This window comes from Ambystoma mexicanum, chromosome 12 (genome assembly GCF_040938575.1).
Source record: "Ambystoma mexicanum isolate Mex_15411 chromosome 12, UKY_AmexF1_1, whole genome shotgun sequence".
Classification (NCBI taxonomy): domain Eukaryota; kingdom Metazoa; phylum Chordata; class Amphibia; order Caudata; family Ambystomatidae; genus Ambystoma; species Ambystoma mexicanum.
This window is the reverse complement of record NC_090936.1, coordinates 804,774,458-804,796,004: the sequence shown is the minus strand read 5'-3', so window position 1 is coordinate 804,796,004 and position 21,547 is coordinate 804,774,458. Positions and strand designations below refer to the sequence as shown.

The window sequence follows — 21,547 nt, the reverse complement described above, 5'->3', positions numbered from 1 at the left end:
GTATGGCCTTAATGCCAACTCTTGCAAGCTGTTTCAAATTCAATGAAATAATGTTAAGTAAAGAAATGCAACCAATAATGGAAATTAGCGCCACAGACAAACTAGATGTACATGGAATGACACTACCCATGTGTGACCAAGCCACAACAAGACTAAATAGTTTAGAAAAATCAAGCTCAAACACAGCAGGCTTGGAAAAGATATTAAAATTATCCTTAAATTGCAGAGTAATGCTGAAACGTAACCTTGACGTGGACCAAGGACTAGTTAATGGAGCACTGGGTACAGTTGTTGGCTTTCAAACATACCCACGTGACAACACAATTCAGTTTGTCAATATTCTCTTTGACAAACTTTCAGAACTAAAAAGAATAGGACACTCAACAGCTCGATTCCTTCTCTTCAAAGACATGTATGTACGCAGAGAACAATTTTCTCTAACTCTTGCATACGCAGTCACCATTCATAAATCACAAGGTCTTACCCTAGACAAAGCAATGATAGACATTGGTAACACAGTCTTTAAAGAAGGCATGAGCTACGTAGCACTACCACGCTTACGTACACTTGACGGTCTATTTCTAATCAACTTTGATGCAAGTAAAATAAACGCTGATGTTCCTTGCATTTTAGAAGACAATAGACTTTGTTCACTATACACTCCCCATCTAAACACATATTCTGTTCCACAAAAAGTAAAACATTATAAAAGAAAAATAAATCAAACAGAAAAGCAACAGGCTGTCACTGCAAATCCTCCAAAGAGAGTAAAAGAAAGTAATACTTCATCAAGTGCCACAAGCAAAAAAGAATCAATTAGGGAAAGTAAACCAGGTACTTCTTCAAAGAAGGAAGACAAACTCCAAAAAAAGCAGTCAGATACAGAACTACCTGGTCCATTTAAACTCTCAAATATAGTTGGTGTATGTTGCTACGCAAATGTAGCAATCAATATTCTATTTCAATTACCACCAATTGTTGAGAACATTTACTTACACAGTACAGACCCATTGTGTTTTCAAATGTTAGTACTTCACAGAAACGCAGCAAACAATCCTGACAACACGTATAGTGTTTATGGAATAAGACAACAATTGGACTACTGTGCTGGAATGGTGAAATTCACTATACACTCACAGGAAGATCCACAAGAATTTCTAATGTACTTACTATTAGTACTGGAAAACAAAAAACATACCTATAAATGAAATCTTCCAGATTTCATACATGTGGAAACATACATGCACTCTCTGCAACAATGTGACACAAGAACAAATCTCCAATGAACGCTTTGTGTATATATCAATACCTTATTGTGAATCCGTTCCATTTCAGCAACTTGTACAAAATGCAAACCATGGTAGATTATGTTCGACCTGCAATTCAGATAATCGCTCCACGTTAGTAATACAAACACATAGTAAATACATAATACTAATGCTTCTACGTTACAATGCAGATGGTACCAAAAACAACTGCAAGCTGACTGAATTCACACATGGTCAAATATCACTTGGTAGGAAAACCTTCACAACAATAGGTATAATCTACCACGCAGGAGCCACAACCAATTCAGGGCACTACATTGCATATATAAAAAGAAATGTGGATGGTTTGAAGGTAATGATAGTACCATTACTCTAAAGCAGAGATTACCAGCAAATCTTACAAACGCTTATTTAATGTTCTTAAAACCAAAATTTGATAACTAAACTGTACTTAAACCTTAAGTACACTTGTACTAAAAAAATATAAACTGTCACAATATTCCAAAAGCTATCTAACTGCCCAAAGATGCTACAACAACTAATCAGATAAATTAATACTACTCAAATAGAGAAAAAAACAAACAGACAGTTAGAATACGCCAATTGGTATCTAACTGTCCCAAAATTTAGAAATATCCAAACAGATAAATCAACACCACAAAATTATATAAAAAAATAAACAGTTAGAATACGCCTACCGGTATCTAACTGCTCCAAAATTTTACAATATCCAAACAAATACCTAATATCTGACTGCTCCCAAAAACTGGAACAATCCAATGTATAAAGCATTAGCCAGAAACAACAAGTAAACACTGCAAACAAACAAACAAACTGTAGCATAACACAAAAAGTTTTTTTTTTAATCCAACATGGATTTTTTTTCTCCCACAGACCCAATATTTTAGCAACAAACACAGAAACTGAGCAAATTGCACAGTACTCTGGTTTGTCATCTACTAAATATGAGGGTAAAAAAAAAGAAGAACATGTTGATTGTACAATGTAATAAGTCTTTATAAAATACTAACATGCTATTTTCTTTTATCACAGAAATGAACAAGAAAAACATGGACTCCCGTTACTAAACCAAATAGTAAGTATAACATGATAAATACAACCATCGCAGCATATCACACCCATACTGGCTTATAACAATGTTCCTTATAAATTTGTTTTTGACCCAAAGTTATAAGCCACTATGAGTGTGATATGCTGCGGTGCTTGTGGCCAGAGCTTAGACTCTTGGGTGCATGGCATATGAGTGTGATATGCTGCGGTGGTTGTGGCCAGGGCATAGAGTCTTGCGTGCATGGCCAAATGGCCATGCACCCAACATTCTATATCCTGGCCACAACTACCGCAGCATATCACACCCATAGATTCAAGCATTGCAACCATTTTAATGTCCGCGGACACAAGGAAGTTCCTAGAACACATTCAACTTGCCAGAGGACGATACGGACAGCGTCCTCAGGACACCCCCATTTTCTTTATGTACGAACATTTCAGGACACCGCGAGTGTTCTTAGAACACTTTCAGCTTGACAACGAACAATACAGACAACGTCTTCCGGACACCCCCTGCGAACATTCCAGGACCCCACAAGTCTTCTTAGAACACTTTCAACTTGACACCGAATCCATTCTGCTTATTTACGAACATTTCAGAACAGCCGTGTTGTCCGCAGACAAATCGAACACAACAAAAGCGTCTAGCACATAAAAAAAATACAACATTGCACCCATCTCATGCTCCCCCACCCTCCCCAAACACTCTTACACACCAACACACTCCACTAAATACAATTTTTAAACCAAGTTTCACCTCGCTGTCCGCGGTCGTCCGCGAATGCAAGATGTCGGGCGCCACCAAAAATCTGACGCGCTCCACGCCCCACGCCGTCCAATCAGCGAACACATCGGATGTCCGCGGACATCGCGCAAGCTGCTCGGCCAATCAGGGCACTGTCCGCGGAGCGAACCTGGAAGTCCGTCCGCGAATCGAACGGAGATATCACTAATTTTTTTGCCTTACATTTTGGTCATTTAAAAAAAAAACTACTGGACGGATTTACACCAAATTTGCAAGAGCACACTTTCAGGACCAAGCCCCCGCTCCTGCCACAAATTTAGTGTAAATCCGTCCAGCGGTTTGGGCTGTAGGCGTGCGCAAAGTTTTTTCCCATTATGTCTATGGGAAAAAAAAAACGTTTTGGGACCCCCCTATAACTTTGCCCCCCCTGGACCAGACCTCTCCAAACTTTGCCAAATAATTCAGAGTGGGCCATATACTTGTTTTGCAAAGTTTGGCGAGGATTCGTCCAGAGGGAGCGAAGTTATATGCCACCCAAAAAATGCTCTTCCTATGGAAAAACCAACTTAACCATAACTACATGGACGCTACCACCTCCGTGTAATACATATATAGTGAGTGATAGCTATTTGAGGCCTTGTATTAATCCTTTAATAATGGCGTATATATCTAGTGAATGCACTAGCTTCTCGAGGCCTTGTGTAGCCGTTTAATCAATATGTGTTTCTATAGTGAATGTATACATTAGTACATTACAATCTATATAAACTTTATTATTCTAAACTGGCTCTTGTCATTCTATACGCAAGAGTATCTATGTGTGAGAGTAAGCATACCAGGTGTCAAATATATGCTGGGCAGGATTCTAATTACCCAGTGTTCATATATGCCCCTCCTTTATGGCCCAAGTACTGTAGGTTAATGTTAAAACACATATTTATTCCTCAGAAGGAGCTGCATACATGATTGTCTTGCTGCAGAGTCGTGGATCTGTTGGGGAGAGGAGATTTGGTATTCTGGCAGCTGGTGATAGATTGAGTTAGTACAGTCATCTCAGAAATTAATGGCAATTGCTACTCCCAATGAGTTGTTTTCACCAGTGTGAATGGGAGACTTTGTAGTTGGCATGCTCAAGCATTACAAAAAGTGGCCTGCAAATATTTATAAATCAGCCCTGTAAACACATGAGAGCCTTTGAATGATAGAGGGTCACCTGGTGGCTCCTGAACCCAGCATCTTCAAGCCACGCCTCAATACAAAAAGTATGTTTACTATTTCTGCTTCTAGTTCACACTGCTGTTGTGCTAGAAATAGAAACACATGTTTTTCTTGTGTCTAGCATGAGACGTATCATGAAACCTTGTTCTACAACCTACATAAAGTATGCAGGTTATAGGAACAATATTTACAATGCAGGCCGAACTCACAGTGTTATTGTCAAGGTGAACATTTAATATAAGAACAATTCTGAACAATCTTTGCTTCTACCAATTTAGACGATCTATTAACTTTCTAAAAAGTACCATTTCAAATAACTTTACTTAAGCATGTCCAAAGTGTGCTGATGTTAGGTTCTCGTCATCCTTTCACCAGGGCTGGAAATTAGCGCCTTCTCATTCCCTTTTGTTGTGTCTGGACCCCCAGGGCTGCAGGGGGCACATAGTCGGCACACAATGACAGGGAACACCCTGTCAGCCCGTGGGCACACAGGCTCATCATGACCTGGCGTCACCCAGCCCGTCCCGGCATATGCAGCCGGAGTGGCCCGGCAGGGGCACCGGCATCTATGTGCAGAGTTGCCACGGCAGGTGCTCTGCTAAGACAGTGGGGGACATTAAGGACAGTGTTGCCCAGCAGCGGCTCTGTCTTGGTAGAGGGCTTTGCAGGAGCAGGCCCTTTGTCTGTTACGTAACACCAGCATCACGCTGCAGCAAGACGACACAGCAGGCAAGAGTCAGTTTGCATCGACTTACGAGACGGAAATGGCTTGTCCCTTTTATTGTGTGTGTCACATGGTCACAGCATGTGATATTCGCACAAGCCCTGGGAGGAGCCATTATCCAGCAAGTGGTGGCACACCAGACCTTTGGGAACACTGGAAACAGGGAAGAGGTATGTCACTCCAAGATGGCGCTGGAGGATTGCACGAGGAAACCTTCTGCAGTTTCAGGGACCCAGAATAATAAATGACAACATCGGAAAGTGGACAGTGGCAACAGTGGAAGACATAGAGACTGGGTGCCAAGATAAGTGATCCGAATGCGGTAAGCCGCGTGTTGCAACTCTGCTCCCTTTAAGAGTTGCTATGCGCTTAATAGTTCGTTTCCACCCTTCTCTTTTGGTCGCTGTTTGGGCCACTGCTCTGCATTCCTTGCCTTTCCAGTCTATCTTGTTCTTGTGATTCTGCTACCTTGTCACCTGTGCTCCTGCTGCCTGCCGTTCTTTGTTCTGTTGTCTTCTGACTCGTTTCCTGCAGCCTTCTATACCGCACGCCTGTTCATTTTCTTCTGGTTCGTGTTGGATTGCGCATTTTGTTACAGTTCAGTCCTCCTCGCCTTCTGCAGCCTCTGTATTACGTTATCCGGACCAGTGTCAACCGCATTCTTCATCCAGTGGGAATGCCATTCGTCCATCCTATTTGGAATATCTAGTAAGGAGGTTATTTCCCCCTCAGGGTTTACGCCTTGTTTTTTGGGTCTGTGCTTCTGGGGAGGTGCCTAGCCCTCCATACTAATTCAGAGAGGCTTGGTGTATTCTCGTGGAGATCAGGCTTACCTCACCTCATCTTCTTCAAAGAAGAAAACTCAGGTAAGTCTAGTCGCTGAGAGCTGTTGCTTTGATTTAGGGAAATAAAATATGTCTTTCAATGTTTGTGGACAATCGGACACATTTTGGATTAATAGTGGACATTGTAATAATACAGAGAGCAGAACATCAAATGACCGTTGCATTTGATTAGAAAATGTTTGTTCTGCTATCAGGGAATGAAATATCTTCCTTTGGCATAGTGGCTTGTGGAGCGCATGTGGAGCGCCTGGAGACCATGAACATGGCAGCAGTGCACAGTATGCATCACAATAACATAACATGTTAGCAGTGGCCAGTGACACACCATTAAAAAAAGTAAAAGCTACACTATTCAATTTGTGTGTAGGCATCAGTGATATCTGTGATAGTTGTGGAAAATCCTCTAGACCAGTTTAAAGGGAAACACCCCAGGCAAAGTGCTAGCTTCTGAAAAGCATATTCGACATCAAAGGCCTTCGAGATTGCAGACTGAATGCTCAAGGCCACATTTTGAATGATGGTCTGCACATATGTTCTAGCATCTATTGGTAAGCACTGATTCAAATGTAACTTAAAACCTTTCCAAGTTAAAATCCCACAATTATCTTTTACCGCCTATCATATTTGTATGGTTAATGATTATTTTTTTCTTACCTAAATTAATACTTGAAACTGCAGTTTTGACATTTTACACAAATATATTTTTGCTTCATTTATGTACAGTTGTCTCGCAAAGCCTCAAGAGGAAAGAAGAACAAGAAAAGACTGCTGCCTATTCACTGTGCTGTAATGCAAGGCCGTATGGATGTCATACAGGCTCTGCTGGATTTCGATGCACAAACCAGGAATCTAATAATCAAAAAAACCGAGAACACAAAATCACCAAGCCTACTGTACCTTGCAGTTGTAAACAGCCAATTAGAGTGTGCAAACTGGTAAGCAGGTGTCTTGCACAAAATGCAATTCAATGTACTCTTTTCACACATCATTTGAATCTATCCAGATCTAATTTGAAATACTGTGACAGGTTCTAGTAGCAACAGTGTATTCTCCCAGTGCTTCTTTTGAATTGATTTGGTTAATGTTTCAGCCGGATCTTTGCATGTCTGAATGTCTTTTGACTTATCCAAAACTTTTGATTCTGCCATGCCATTAACAATTGCAACGCAGAGGTCATTTCATGGGGAGTATTGGTAATTACCTTTGGAGTTGTTTGTTTTCTGTTTGTGTTACTGCTTTGCAGTCCTGGGATTGACTTCAAGATTTTGATCACGTTCCTTATTTTCTGGCAAAGATGCATTGTTCCGTCATCACTAAATATTGATCATTGTAAACCAAAGAATTCACAGAGCCCAAATGCCTCACTCAAAGCTACTGTAATCTGCTCAGTTGGGCAAATAGTGATCTGTCTGCTGGCAACTCATTATCAGTACGAGACAATTTCATTTGTTGTATCTTCTTGGTGCTTGAGTGCAGATTATGTTTGGTCTTCTCCATAAGATGCCTTACATTTATGGTGCATGTTTTAAAGATACGTCTATGTTTTGAACTCATACAATCTAATACCAAGAGCATGGGCGAGACACATCTTTTGTAATACTCTCACAAAAAACTGCCTTGTTTGCAATGTTGACAGGTTCAGGCCAAACATATAAAAGTGGATTTCCAATACATTATGTTCAGTCATTTGTTGCAATATCCTCCCTGTGTACAGCTTCTTTAAAGTTGTTATGATGTTTGTATGATCCTCTTTGTCTGGTATCCCTGCCATGCTCGATGTTAGTTCAGATATATTGTGAACTAATGGCATTGGTAAAAAAATAGTGTGCAAGTGCTCAAGTGTGTTGTGTTTTGCCAATGAAACCTCCAGTTATCTTCAATACTCTGTTTTGATATTGAAGCTCTTTATTGGGCCCAATAGTGCAGAATGCAATATCAGCTTTCCTCACATCCCAGTTTCTGTTTTCATACACTTCTCACATTGCAGTCAGTATCTCACTCTTTCAAAATACGTATTTCTGCAAGATACTACACCATTGTCAGTAATTATGTATGTTTAATGCAAAGAACTACCTATTGATCTCTCCCACTAATGAAATGTGTGTATTACAGTCACCCGAGCTAACAGACCTTGTTACTTTCAACAAAGATTCTGCCATAGCCATGTAATCCCATATCATGTTAAATGTTGGGTAAGGATGTCCCTAAACATTGTTCATCTTTTCAGGCATATTATTTAGCTCCATAGTTGCTATGGCCTCTGATACGGATCTTGTTGTTGAAATATCTATATGTAGTGGTTCTTAAAACCTTACTTGTTTCACATTTTTCCATCTGTTTCCTCTCCGATTCCACTTGATTTGCTCTAAAAAACGTTTTTTGTAGGTTGTACCACATTAGTAATTCTTTCTCTAGGACACATTATATATTCATTGCTACTTGATTGTCGCTGTCACTGCTGTAACGGTGCAGAAGTAATGCTCAGACACAAAGGTGACATAGTTTCAGTTACAAACTTTTATTAACCAATAAAAGTGTTTGAAAAGCAGGCTCTCTATCCGTAAAGCTAAGAGGGGTTTCCTTGCCTCAAAGAAATCTAATGAAAATGTCAGGATGTCAAATAAATATTCTGTCACTGTTGTGCCCCAAAACTCTACTACTGACCCTAACACTAGTAACTCTAATCTAATGTGGCAGGATGCTATATTCAGAAGAATGGTGATGCTCACAGTTCTTGTCAACAGAACGTTCCTAATGTCTCGAGTTGTCAAACAAAAAAAACAAATGATCCTTTTTTTCTAATGTAATATTCCAATGGTTAGGGATTGGCTCCTTTCCCTGGATTTCTTCTTATCCTATTTGGCAAGCTATGAGCTTGTCTCCCCCTTATTTAGTGTCCTTTACTTTAGATGCACATCATCAGTGCACAGCTTACCTGTGAACAGCTCTTCTTTGTTCACGGAGGGCTTATGTATGGTTCACTCCCCTGCCAAACATATCCCAGGAAATTATAACTGATAGTCACTGTTAAACCTCTCTTCTCCTCTTCTTGGGTCCCAGATCCTGCACTTTCTTGAACACTCTTCACTTTACTTCTAGGCCTTTATATGGGTGTGAGTCCCAGACTCTCAATGATGAATTATACCAGCTTGGTATACTCTCCTGCCAAGCATTGGGCTTCCTCTGGTTTATCTCTTTTGCTTTTAGGGTCCCAGACCCTCTTATTCTCTTGCTGTCAGATGGGTGCAGGTCCCAACTTGGAATGTGGTTTCACAATAGCTTTGTTTACTCTCCTTTGAAGCATATATGTCCTTCTGAACTGTCTCAGTTTCTGTCAGGGTACAAGACCCTCTTTTTCTCAGGATCTCATATGGGTGTAGGTCCCAGTATCACAATAATATTTCTAGCCTGCTTAGTTTACTCTCCTGCCAAGCATATACTTGTTTATTTCTGTCTGTTATTCCCAGAGATCCAGTCCCTCTTATCTTGCACTCTGTAGCTGTACCCCGATACCTCCCAGACCTCTAGCACCTCTCGTTCTGCTCACGTACCTGTTTGTGTGGTTTGCATCTTCCGAGTGGCAGTGCTCAGCTGCGAGGCTCTGGTAGCATTCGAGTGCTCTCTCAGGTCAGCAGCGGCTCTGCCAGTCTTTCCTTCTTACTCAGGCTGTGCTTTCCATCACCAGCTGTGTTCGGGTAGCTCTTCTGATTGTCAGCGGTTTCTGCCCCAGCCACTGTTTCCTTCTGGGGCTGGAGTTCTTCTCTCCAGCAGCTCTCCTGCATGTTGGGATGCTCAGAATGGTGCTCGGGTAGCGGACGAAGTAGCTCCTTCTCCCTGGACTACCTTTGTGCTCCCGTTCGCCTCCGTGCACAGCGTCTCCTTGTGCGCTTTGCTGCTCACTGGGTCGACATCTCCCGGGTTTCCTCCTCGTAGGATGGCTCTCCCCATACTGCTTTGCCATCAATCAAAGGCCATGAAAGACTAGACCCAGACCCTTTTATTCTCTGGTTCTCGTATGGGTGCGGGTCCCAGACTCGCAATGCAGTTTCACAGTAGCTTAGTTTACTCTCCTGCCAAGCATATATGTCCCTCTGGATAGCCTCTGTTTCTCTCAGGGTCCCAAACGCTCTTATTCTCAGGATCTCATATGGATGTAGGTCCCAGACTCACAATAATATTTCTGGCCCGCTAGGTTTACTCTCCTTCCAAGTATATAGTTGTTTCTTTCTCTGTCTCTGTTATTTCCCGGGACCCAGTCCCTCCTATCTTGCACTCTGCAGTTGTTCCACAATTCCTCCTGGACCTTCAGCACCTCTGGGTCTGCCTGCATACCTTTTGGTGTAGTTAATGTCTTCCGAGTAGCAGTGCTCAGTTGCGAGACTCTAGTAGCATTAGGGTGCTCTCTCTGGTCGGTGGCGGATATGATGGTCACTCCTCTTTTCTTGGGCTGTGCTTTTTGTCTCCAGTCACGTTCCTGGGTCTCTTCTCCTTGTCAGCGGTTGCTCCTCCAGTCACTGGTTCCTTCTTGGGCTGCGTTTCTTCTCTCGAACATCTCCCTGGACTTTGGGATGCCTGGAGGATTGCTCAGGCAGCGGACGATGTAGCTCCTTCTCCCTGGGCTATCTTCGTGCTCCCATTCACCTCGATGCACGGCATCTCCTGGTATGCTTCCTTGCTCGATAGGTTGTCATGTCCCAGGTTTCGTCGGTGGAGGATGGCTCTCTCCATCTTGCTTTTCCTCTTTTATTTTGTATTCCCTTTGACAAATCAAATGCTGTGAAAGACTTGACCGTACACTCCGGTTCAATGGAGTAATCTTCATAATCCTCGTCACCTTCTTCTTCACAATACTTGCACTGGAACTGTATTTAAAGCATATTATGTTCTCTGGTGCTTTAGTCAAGTCTAGCATGCTAGGTTGGCTGCCTTTACAATAAAAGATATTGGCACTAGTTAGGCAGAGGAAATGAGAGTTAGGCTGGGAAGTAGAGGGAGGGTCTAACAAAACGGAGGGATACTGCATTCTCAGTAGATGGTTGTCTCTAATCCGAAAAGGGGCTCCCTCTCCCATGTCATCGTCCCCTGTAGCACAAACCCAGGGGGACTATTGTACTGTAGACACTCTGCCCTGGCCCCATGGGAAAGGTCTCCCCTTGAGAAGAAGGAACGACATCCACAGATTTGTCAGACTGCCTAAAGGGAATGGTACAACCTCCATAAAATTGAGTTCAGATTAAGATTTGTTGATTTTTTACGAGTGATAATTCATTATTCCTCTCTTTTTATGTCACCCACTGTTTTTCCATGGCCAGCAACTGACAGCACTGGTTTGGATGAAGGGGTGGGGGGCGTGACGGGTTAAGGAAAGAAAGTATGGTGGGCATTAAATTGGTAAGGTAAAGAGAGACCACCAGGGAAAGGATAAGGGGGTGAAGAAGAGGGAATTTAGGGGAAAGAAAGGATTTATAATGGGGGCTAAGGATAAGTGGAAGGATCTATTGAAAGGATAGAAAGAGAAAATAAGCGAAAACGAAATGGGAATGAAAAATGCACGATAAATAAAAAATGAAAATTAAAAGTGTAAAGAAAAAAATGAAATGAACAAGTAAAAAAGTAAAGTTAAAGTTGCCCAGGAGTAGAGAGGGACGGATAGGGAGGGACGGGACCCTCGAAAGGTCCGCAAGGACCTGAAAGGGGGGTTAGGATGCTACTCCTCAGCGCAGAATCCTGAGGGTAGCGGCGAAACAGAACACCTGTAAGATAACTCCTGACTTTGTGGATGTTAATAAAGTTTTCTGTGGCAATTTTACTTCCACTCAGCCAACTGGTACTGCCTCTCATTTGGGTATCTGGGGGGATGGGGGCTCCAAGGGAGGAAGGCAGTGTGAATGTAATGTGGACAAGTGGAGCGGGTGTGTGCAGCATCTAGTGACGTGCCCCCGCATTTTAAAAACTGGCATTGGCGGGGTCACCCTTAGTGCCGATGTCCGCATTGGGCACGGTAGGGTACGGGGGTATAGAGGGGGCAGGGCCTCGCAATCCCCGCCCGGGGGAGGGGGTGTCATCAATGGGCAACAGGGAGGGTACCGTAGCCTGGGACCTGGGAGCACCCTATATAAAAGGGCGCCAGCACTGGGGACGGCCTCTTTGTTTCCTGTCCTAACCCTGTTTGGCCTCCCACCCGCCCCTTTCATTTTGTTGTATTTATGTTTTTCTTTCATACACGCCCAGCGGATGTTGCATGGTGTTCCCTTTAGAAAGTACTGGCGGATACCACAAGGGGACTGCACAGCCATCAGCTTAGAATGGATGGCACCCAAGAGTATTAGACTCAGGGGAGGCCCATGCATAAAGGGGACAGTCAGGGGGCTCGGAAGACTTCCAACCCCAAACTTGGGTAGGGGAGATTGGGGAGTGTATTGTGGAGAAGGAGAGTAACAACAAATCCAACAAGGGGAGGGGAAGGAAATGAGGGAGGTGGAGAGAAACGGGGCTCTGGAAAGTAATGATGAAACTAAGATTGGGGGTAGGGAGAGAATGGGAAGGTGAACCTGGGAAGATAGGACGCTTAGGGGGGATAGGAAGTAAACTAGGGAATTTTAAGGGTCAGTTTAGGGAGACAACTGAGAAATTCCTAGGAGGGGGGGGCTGGTATGCTGTGGGATGTGGGCCAAGAGGAGCAGGGTTGGGTGATCAGGGGAGGACCTTTAGGAGATGGGTAGGGGAGGAAGATGGGGAAGGAAAGACTAATGAGCTCCAGGGGGAAGGTTACTAAGGGGGCGGGGGGGCTTGGTAGAGAACAGTATGGCGAAAAGGGAAGGATCTGGGCAGTGTGGGTGGCCTGAGGGGGGGAACCGCCGAGGCTGAGGAAGTTGGCACAACACTGGTTTGGGTGAAGGGGCGGGGAGGCATGACGGGTTGAGGAAAGAACGTGGGGGGCATTAAATAGGTACGGTAAAGAGGGACCACCAGGGGAAAGGATAAGGGGTGAAGAAGAGGGAATTTAGGGGAAAGATAGGATTTATAATGGGGACTAAGGATAAGTGGAAGGATCTATTGAAAGGAGAGAGAGAGAAAATAAGTGAAAATTAAATGGGAATGAAAACTGAAAAAAAGCAACGGTTACTTAATGCTAAATGGGAAATGTCCAAGAAAAATGTAATGTTTTATGGATAATTATTTAGCAAGAATGTTAAATATGAACTCTTTGATAACTTGGGCAAAGGATTTTTAGTTATTGCCTTGATAAAACCCCTTTGGTGTGAAACACATGCACGTGCACGAATTGGTTGGTGTCAGCATATGAAACAAGGTTATAATAAATTTGATATTTCATTTACAATCATTTGAGCTATCTTGTTATACTATTGCTTGGTCTAGCGCACCCAGGCCTAAGCGAATCTTGTAAACTATTGTAAGTCGATTGACTTTTAGGTGAACAGAAGTCTGCAGCAGGATCCTCAGAATACGGTCCTTACTTATTATTTTACAATTTAGATAGAGAGTAGGCGCACTGCTTTATATTCACTCTCATTTTTTTAATAAATGTGGTTTGTAATTATTTTACCTTGTCAAGAATTTATGCACATGGTTTCTTCTTGAAGAAAACTTCCAGTTAGCAGGTATACATTGCGATAAGTGTGGGTTTTGTTTTCTTATAAGACATGTCAAATATATATGTCTGGAAAAATGTGTTGGACCATGCTCTTACTGTACCAGAAATCACCCTTTTCAGGAGTACAAGAACCATCAATAAAAGAACCAATAGCACAGATTAATGCCATACATATGCAGAGTTCTCCAGGCCGTACAATAAATCGATCACAATACACTGCTGAGGCATTTTAGTTACTGCACAGAATGCTACAGACCCAAATCTGATGTCATCATGTCAATAACACATTTTGAATCTGTTCCACAAATATGTGTAATTACATTTTAATGATATGTCAAGGAAATCAACTGTATTGAAGAATCTGTTGGGGTGGCTGGTATGATAGAACACATATCCAAGTTATTCAGCTATTTGCTCTGACAAATGTTCAAATGTTTGATTGACATCATCCAAATTGGAACACACTTAGGATGAGAAAAATGTTCTAAGCTTCACTTTGTCAATCTGTAACAAGTGCACCATCATCTATCCTGCTTACAAATTCTTTGCTGTATACATTCAAAGTAGTAGACATTGCTATACTTGCGATTTTGTATAGAGACCATGCCAAGCCTACTTCACAAAAGGATTTAAAATCCTTAGTTCTTCTCATAATATCAGATTCAGTACAAATTGTACACTTTAGCTTTAGGAGCTTGTGGACATTGTAGGAGACGAAGTATGTCATATAGCAGGGGTCACATAGCAGGGTACAGCATGTCTGTATTGTGCAAAGTTATGAAATGTGATTCAACTTTGTCATGAAATTCTTGAAAATAAGTCGTCAGAGATGCATGAAGGGTTCTCTTTCCACGGAAGTCCACATTGTCCAAAGCACAGTACAATATCCTACCTTCCTAAGAGTCACTTGTACATATACTGCTCCATAATCTTTCATGTAGCGTAGAACTTCATTAGCTAGAGCTGTCTCAAGCCAGTGAACTTTCTTAGACTCAATCGAGGAAACAAAGCTAAGCATAGGCTGCATCAAGAATTGACTGTGAGTTTTGAAATGGATCACTAGGCCAACAGCAACCTGAAGTGGTAGCTCATGTAGATGTTGCCTCCCAACATTAATTGAAATATAAAAATTATGCCACTCAAGTGCATTTTCAACCTGCAAGCTATCATTATTCTCCCACCTATGTGTCATTTAAAAAAGCATAACACTTCTTGCAGTATTGCTTTTGTGACTTTGCCCTGCAAGTTGGAATCTGTGAATTTACACGTGTCCTGTGCCAGGATGATTTTCCCTTCTTATTCTGCAGCCTGCTATAATCTTCATATTTAAATGTATGTTGAAATTTGCTTCTCCATGTGAAATCATAGCATTGTTATCTGAAGAAATCATGCTGTGATTTATTCTTGGCGACAGGTCTGCTGAATATACATTTTCAATATATGGTTTCACGGGTTACCAGACATTTCGTCGAAAAAAAAGGTCAACAGGACAAATGGTCGACACCATTTGGTCGAAAACCAAATGGTCGATTTTTTTTTTTGTTTTGTTTTGGGGGGTCCCCCCCACCCCCTTTTTTTTCTAAAAAACCCTTTTTTTCCCTAAACCTTAATAAATAGAAGGAAATACACTCTCAAACATGGTCTCTTAGCACATGACCTTGATATGAAAAACACTGCCTTTTCATTATGTGCCAAACATAGATAGAACACTTGCAGAACTCCCTTAGCATGCACATAGACACCAGATGGCGCAAAAGGCCAAGTTTAAAGAATAAAGGTGGCCTCATCACCTTGGAGTGATATGGGGTATTCTTGCATTGTAAATATGACAGCCCATAGAAGTCTATTCCCCCACTTGTGTCTCGTTTGTATCTTGACGTCTTGTCAAAATGTACAAGGTTGGTAAGTTAGACGTCAACCAATAACAGGTCCTCTTAACACCCACTCCCCCATGATGGCAACCAATTATGAAGCCCTATAAGGATGTATTAGAAGGATGGATGGGCCCAGATGAAGTCATCAGATAGGTATCCACCAATTAAGTGACTAACCTCTAAATATTCTATATGTAGCTCGACCTACTAACCAATACCGATTCCCCGTAGGTTATGTAAATTGAAAATGTAATGTGACATAATTTCTGATGCAATTGTGTAACAAAACCAGCTTATAATCATCTGGAATATGAGGGCTACAAGAGGAGATGCTTGTATGGTGTCCCAGCTTAGATTTGTTGTTTGAATAAAGCTGGGTTTTGATGTGTACCTGAGTCCTCCATTATTGAGTATTTTCCCTGACTGATTGTGTGATCCTCTGCAACTCCATGACACAGGTAGTGCAAACATTTAAGAAATACTTCAATAAGAAGATAGGGAAGTTGAAAGGATATTGTCACCTGTAAGGGTGTAGAAGAGGGGGACTGACAAACAGGTAGCATAAACTTATATTGGTTAAAAATAAAGAGGAAACCTATCTCTCTCCCTAACTCTGAGAGGGGTTTCCCTGCTTCTACTAAAGAACTAAGGAACCTGTCAGAATGTCTAATTAAAGGAAAAACAGCCCACCGTTGCATGTCAATTTGTATACCTCTACCCATTGCACTAGCAACTAAACTAAATAGATACTGGATCTTCTTGGTCCAGAAGAATAACTCCCTTATTCTGGATACTGGGTTATAGTTCTAGCTGGCAGGGGGGAACTGCACCTGTGAGAATGACTCCCTTTTCCAGGTCTCAGTTTCTTTCTAGGATACAACACAAAGTTCCAGCTTGAGGTGCTGTAAAGTTCTCAGTTCAAACTCAAAAGCTCCAAGTCAAACATCATTTCTTATTGCCCATAGTGTTCCTTACTATTGGGTTCCGGGAGAATGTCACTCTTCTCCAGGTAGCTTGTTCTAAATACTTTCACAGTGGCAGGGGACTTACTCCCTACCCTGTGGCTTCTCCTGCTTGGTTTCATGATACACACGGTCAGGGGGCTATGGTTTTCTTCCCCTGATCTCTCTTGACATTGGGGTACACAACACCATGGGGTATGGCTTCATCCCCCTGATCTAATTTGGTTTGCAGTTTCACAGTGGTAGGGGTAATGACTCTTCGCAGGCCCTTCTCAGGCTCTTGCTCACAGTACACAAAGGCTGGAGGTATTCCCTTCCTCTGGTCTTTCTTATATTGTGTAAGGTGGTCCACAATGCCAGGGGGAATGTCTCCCTTCCCCTGGCCCTTTCCTGTGGCTTGCAACTCTCCCACTGGTTTCTCAATTCTTTGGGTGCAGGTCCCAGACCCGTATTTCTGACTCTCTCTGCCATGGCCAGAATTGGTTCACTACCCTGCCAGACACTGCAAGAAAGAAGATGATTTAAGACATCTTCATCTATGGGTGTGGGGTCCTAGACCCATCTTTGCTCTTCTCTGCGTTTTAGCAGACCTGGTTCACTACCCTGGCAGGTACCGCCATGTGGAAGATGGCTCATGAGGCTGCTCATTATGGGTTGTAGGTCCCAGACATGTCTTTCTTTAATTATCCACCCTTTTTTTCCCTAAACGAAAACTTAAAAAATATATACATAAATAAAAATAAAAATTCGCCCATTTGGTTTTCGACCAAATGGTGTCGACCATTTGTCCTGTCGACCTTTTTTTTTTTCAACGAAATGTCCGGACACCGGTTTCACAGACTAGATCGATATCACATCTTCCACTTTAGCACCTTTTTAGTAACAGATTTCCTTAACTTCAATAAGGATCTCTACTAAACCATGAATTACTCTGGCATGTATATTTTGGCATATTCAGTGGTGATCCATGAGGTTTTTCTGCACTTTGAAAGACATTGGTCCTCATGCTAACCTTGCCGGTCCAGAAACAACGGTGCCAGTAAGCTTACTGGCACCGTTGTTTCTGGATCGGCAAAGTACAAGTCTGGTAGGTGGGTGCCCTCCCACCCGGCAGGTCTGACTTGCCGGGTGAACCACCACCCACCCACAGACTTTCACAGAAGCACTGGCACTGTTGATACTGGTGCCAGTGTTTCCGTGGTCCCCATCTCCCCGTGCGAACAACTTATTTCCGGCGCCTGACTTTCGGATGCCGGGGTTGTAATGCCCCAGTGTTACCGGCAAGTCAGGCGCTGGTAACTATTTTACCGGCATGGTTACCGCGGGACCCGTTATGAGGCCCATTGGGTACTTTAAAAAAAATATTATTTTTTATGTGCTCAACTGAACAGCATCATACATCCTCTGACCTCCAACCTCAGTGCAAACAGTGTGCAGTGGATATCTCCTAGTGTCACGTCTAATGCAAAAAAATGTTGGTAATTGCTCCCCAGTACTTTGGGGTCTTGTACAGGAAGGTCATATAGCTCACTTAACTGTCACCAGCATCTTCATGTCCTACCATTTGTTTTTTGCACCTGGCCTGTTGTATCAAGATTACATATTTGTGTGTAGTTTTTGTAGTACTACAAATGCCACATTACATTTCTTTGGTTTATTTCTTCTGCAGTGGTATTTTGAAAGTGTTCTGCAAGGTGGTTATAATTGTTTTCTTTACACTCATATCGAATTCATAATGCACAGAGTAGTTTTTCAGTTTTTCAATAGATTTTGAGTTTTCAAATAAAGCTTCAAGTGCAGGGGATGGGGAGGCGGAAAAGTGCGGGATGAAAGGGGGAGTGTAGTACATAGGATAATAGTCAAAATAAATAAAACAATAAATGAAAAGTGCGGTCAGCTGGTGGCAAGTGCAAGGGTAAGTGCAGACATCAGGTGTCAAGTGCTGGTAGGGGGCTGTAGGGATACAGAAAAAGCCCCCGAGTGCAAGGGTTGTGGAACTGGCAGGGAGTAATACTTATATAGCATCCATAAGTCATGAAGAACATTGACATGACCAATGTATGAAACAAATACAACATGAGAGACACGCTTGCAGGGAAGCGAGAGGTAATTGGGCAGCTATCTTCGCAAAGATAGACGTTGCTGCTGGTCTCAGAATGGGCACATGCCTCAAGGCCTCAGAAAACTCAAAAGGCTGAATCCACAGAAACACATATTCATGCAGAGCCCAAGCAGTAGCTCACAGCAAGAGCCAAGATCAAGAGCTAGGAAGGGAGTTGTGGATGAGCGGAACACTAACAGCAGATAAAAGTTCCCAGGGTGAGGCATGATAGACTCCCCAATTAATAAAGTTAACAAGAGCACAAGACAACTCTTGATGTCCATGTGTGCAAGATCAGCACGCCAAAAGTCTTCATAGAAAGTAACCGACCAGTGCCATGAGTGGTGACAAAGAACACAAAATGCACATTAGGATTAACTAAAACCTTAATAAATAGAAGGAAATACACTCTCAAACATGGTCTCTTAGCACATGACCTTGATATGAAAAACACTGCCTTTTCATTATGTGCCAAACATAGATAGAACACTTGCAGAACTCCCTTAGCATGCACATAGACACCAGATGGCGCAAAAGGCCAAGTTTAAAGAATAAAGGTGGCCTCATCACCTTGGAGTGATATGGGGTATTCTTGCATTGTAAATATGACAACCCATAGAAGTCTATTCCCCCACTTGTGTCTCGTTTGTATCTTGACGTCTTGTCAAAATGTACAAGGTTGGTAAGTTAGACGTCAACCAATAACAGGTCCTCTTAACACCCACTCCCCCATGATGGCAACCAACTATGAAGCCCTATAAGGATGTATTAGAAGGATGGTGTCATGATCTCTGCTTCCAAAAGGTCAGGGTTTTCCCAACTCCCTTGGAAGCAGATCCATAACCCAGGTTCCGAGTGCCAACCAGTCCCAATTGGGACCTTTTGGACCCAGTCCTGGCGCCAGTGGCACCAGGCTCATAAATATGCCCAGTCCCAGCGCTGGAAGCGCCGGGCTCATAATGCTTGGGTGGACTTACCTTCAGCAGACCATGCTGCTTACTTGCCTGCCAGTTGAGCCTCTGATCCTCTTCTGTTTGGAACTACTTTTCCTGTTGGGTGGGGCTGGAGCCACTCCCTAGATTCAGAACACTGGAACTCTTCTGGAAGGCAGGAACTCTTTTTTTACCAGGAACTCTTTTCTTACTTAGGCGTGGCTGTGGAAGGAGACACCTAAGCACTACAGGAGGCTATTTAAACCACACCCGGTGGATGAATCTTGCTTTGCGTTATTCTGCAACCTCTGCAGCAGAACGCTCATCGTGTCTTCTGCATCCGGTCCTGGGCCTAAGGAAAAAGGCTTACCATCCTGAATCCAGTCTTCAGCAACACCTATAAAGACAAGAAAGAACAGGTTAGCATTCCGGCATCTGAAAGGCAAAGGCTTACCATCCTGAATCCAGTCTTCAGCAACACCTATAAAGACAAGAAAGAACAGGTTAGCATTCCGGCATCTGAAAGGCAAAGGCTTACCTACTCTTCATGCGCTCCGGAGGTCTTCACACTGCATTCCGGCATCTGAAAGACAAAAGTTTACCAACTTTTTGCACGCTCCGGAGGCCTTCGGCGCTGCATCCCGCATCTGAAAGACAAAACAAGGTGCGTTTAAAGACATTGGGGAACTTTAATACTCACGTGCCATTACTCCTTTCCACATCTAATCCAGTGGGTATTCCGGCACCCTGCAGCCGCTCCGAACTCGTACCTGCAAAATAAAAAGACAGTTAGAGCGCATAGTGAAGCAGGCAACAAGCGCTTACTTACGTGCTTCCAGGCGCTTCTATTCATCACACGGGCTCCATCTTCAACTCACTTCAGCCCGTCATCCGCCATCGCCGGAACCCTGCAAAACAAGAGACATCATTACTAAAGACTTTAAAGACATTTGAATGACTCGAAACTTACCGTTCGTGCAGTAAACGACGGACAGCAGTCCTCTGAAGTCAAGAGGCCTGCGCTACCTATCCAGTGAAGAAACTGGTTACAGCACCCTGCCCCGAGGCAGATGGAGAGCTCGGCATTCACTTACCTAAGGTGAGAGCGTTAACCTTTGGGGGTCTACAGGAGAGGAGAAGAGGAAAGAGATAGGGACACCCCAATAACCCCAGTTCATTAACCCCATATTTTCTATCTGCAGACATCTTACTCTACACGTCAGGCATACAGTGCACAGAGGTCCAGCCCAAAGAGCCAACCGGGTGCTACACATCACCTTTGAAGATACGGTAGTCGCCCAGTCAAGACCGGCGCCTCTGCGAGAATCAGGTGAGCGTTACAGAACGCAAAGCCTACCGCAAAACTCTCGCCCAGGCGCTATGGAAACCTCGGATACTGACCCCCTAGCCCGGTTACTTGGGGAACTAAGGGCAGAAGTGCATGCAGCTCGTCAGGAAACGAATGCTCTAAGAAGTGAACTAATTATTTCCAAGGAGAGAACAGACAATCTTGCTAGACAAGTGCTACAGTCACAAGCCGGACAGACCCCGTTGCCCGCATCAGGGGCAAATCTTCCTTCAACATCCTCTATGAATCCAGTGCAGATCAACCTACCTGGGAATGTACCTCTGGCTCCGCCCGAACGATTTTCTGGTGACCCAAAGAGGTTTGCAGTATTTATCAATCAGTGCCGGTTGCACTTCTTATGCCGGCCAGCAGCCTTTCCAACTGATCAAGCAAAAGTAGCTTTTGTACTTTCGTACCTTAGTGGCAATGCGGCAGACTGGTCGATCCCTCTAGTTAATCAAGATGATCCGGTTCTCCATGATTTTCAAGCCTTTCAGCTTAGTATGGAAAAACTGTTCGCAAGACATTCACAGGGGCAGGCCTTGGACAATGAGCTTCTTTCGTTGCGACAGGGTAATCAAGACCTTTTGGCTTATATTGCATCTTTCAATAGACTAATAGTGGAAACTCAATGGCCTGAGGACAAAAGGATTACGCTGTTTTATAGAGGTCTACGTGGAGAGCTCAAAGACGTTTTAGCCCAAGTAGTGAATCCCCCACAAGACTGTTCGGATTATATAGACTTGGTCGTTCAAATAGATCACAGGCTGCAGAACAGGAAGGCCGATCGTTCCAAGTTTGATGCTCGAGTATTTTCGAAACCGCCAACTCCTTCCAAAGGAGT

The 21,547-nt window shown here is 43.2% G+C and overlaps 1 protein-coding gene across 1 annotated transcript in view; it reads left to right on the top strand.

Moving 5' to 3' along the window:
- The window catches only part of LOC138514670 (serine/threonine-protein phosphatase 6 regulatory ankyrin repeat subunit C-like), a 1,495,665-nt gene that overhangs the window by 1,179,545 nt on the left and 294,573 nt on the right, over window positions 1–21,547 (top strand). The window contains exon 14 of the mRNA XM_069630097.1: window positions 6,595–6,806. Within this exon, the coding sequence (XP_069486198.1) occupies window positions 6,595–6,806 (212 nt within the window). The remainder of the gene's footprint in view (window positions 1–6,594; window positions 6,807–21,547) is intronic.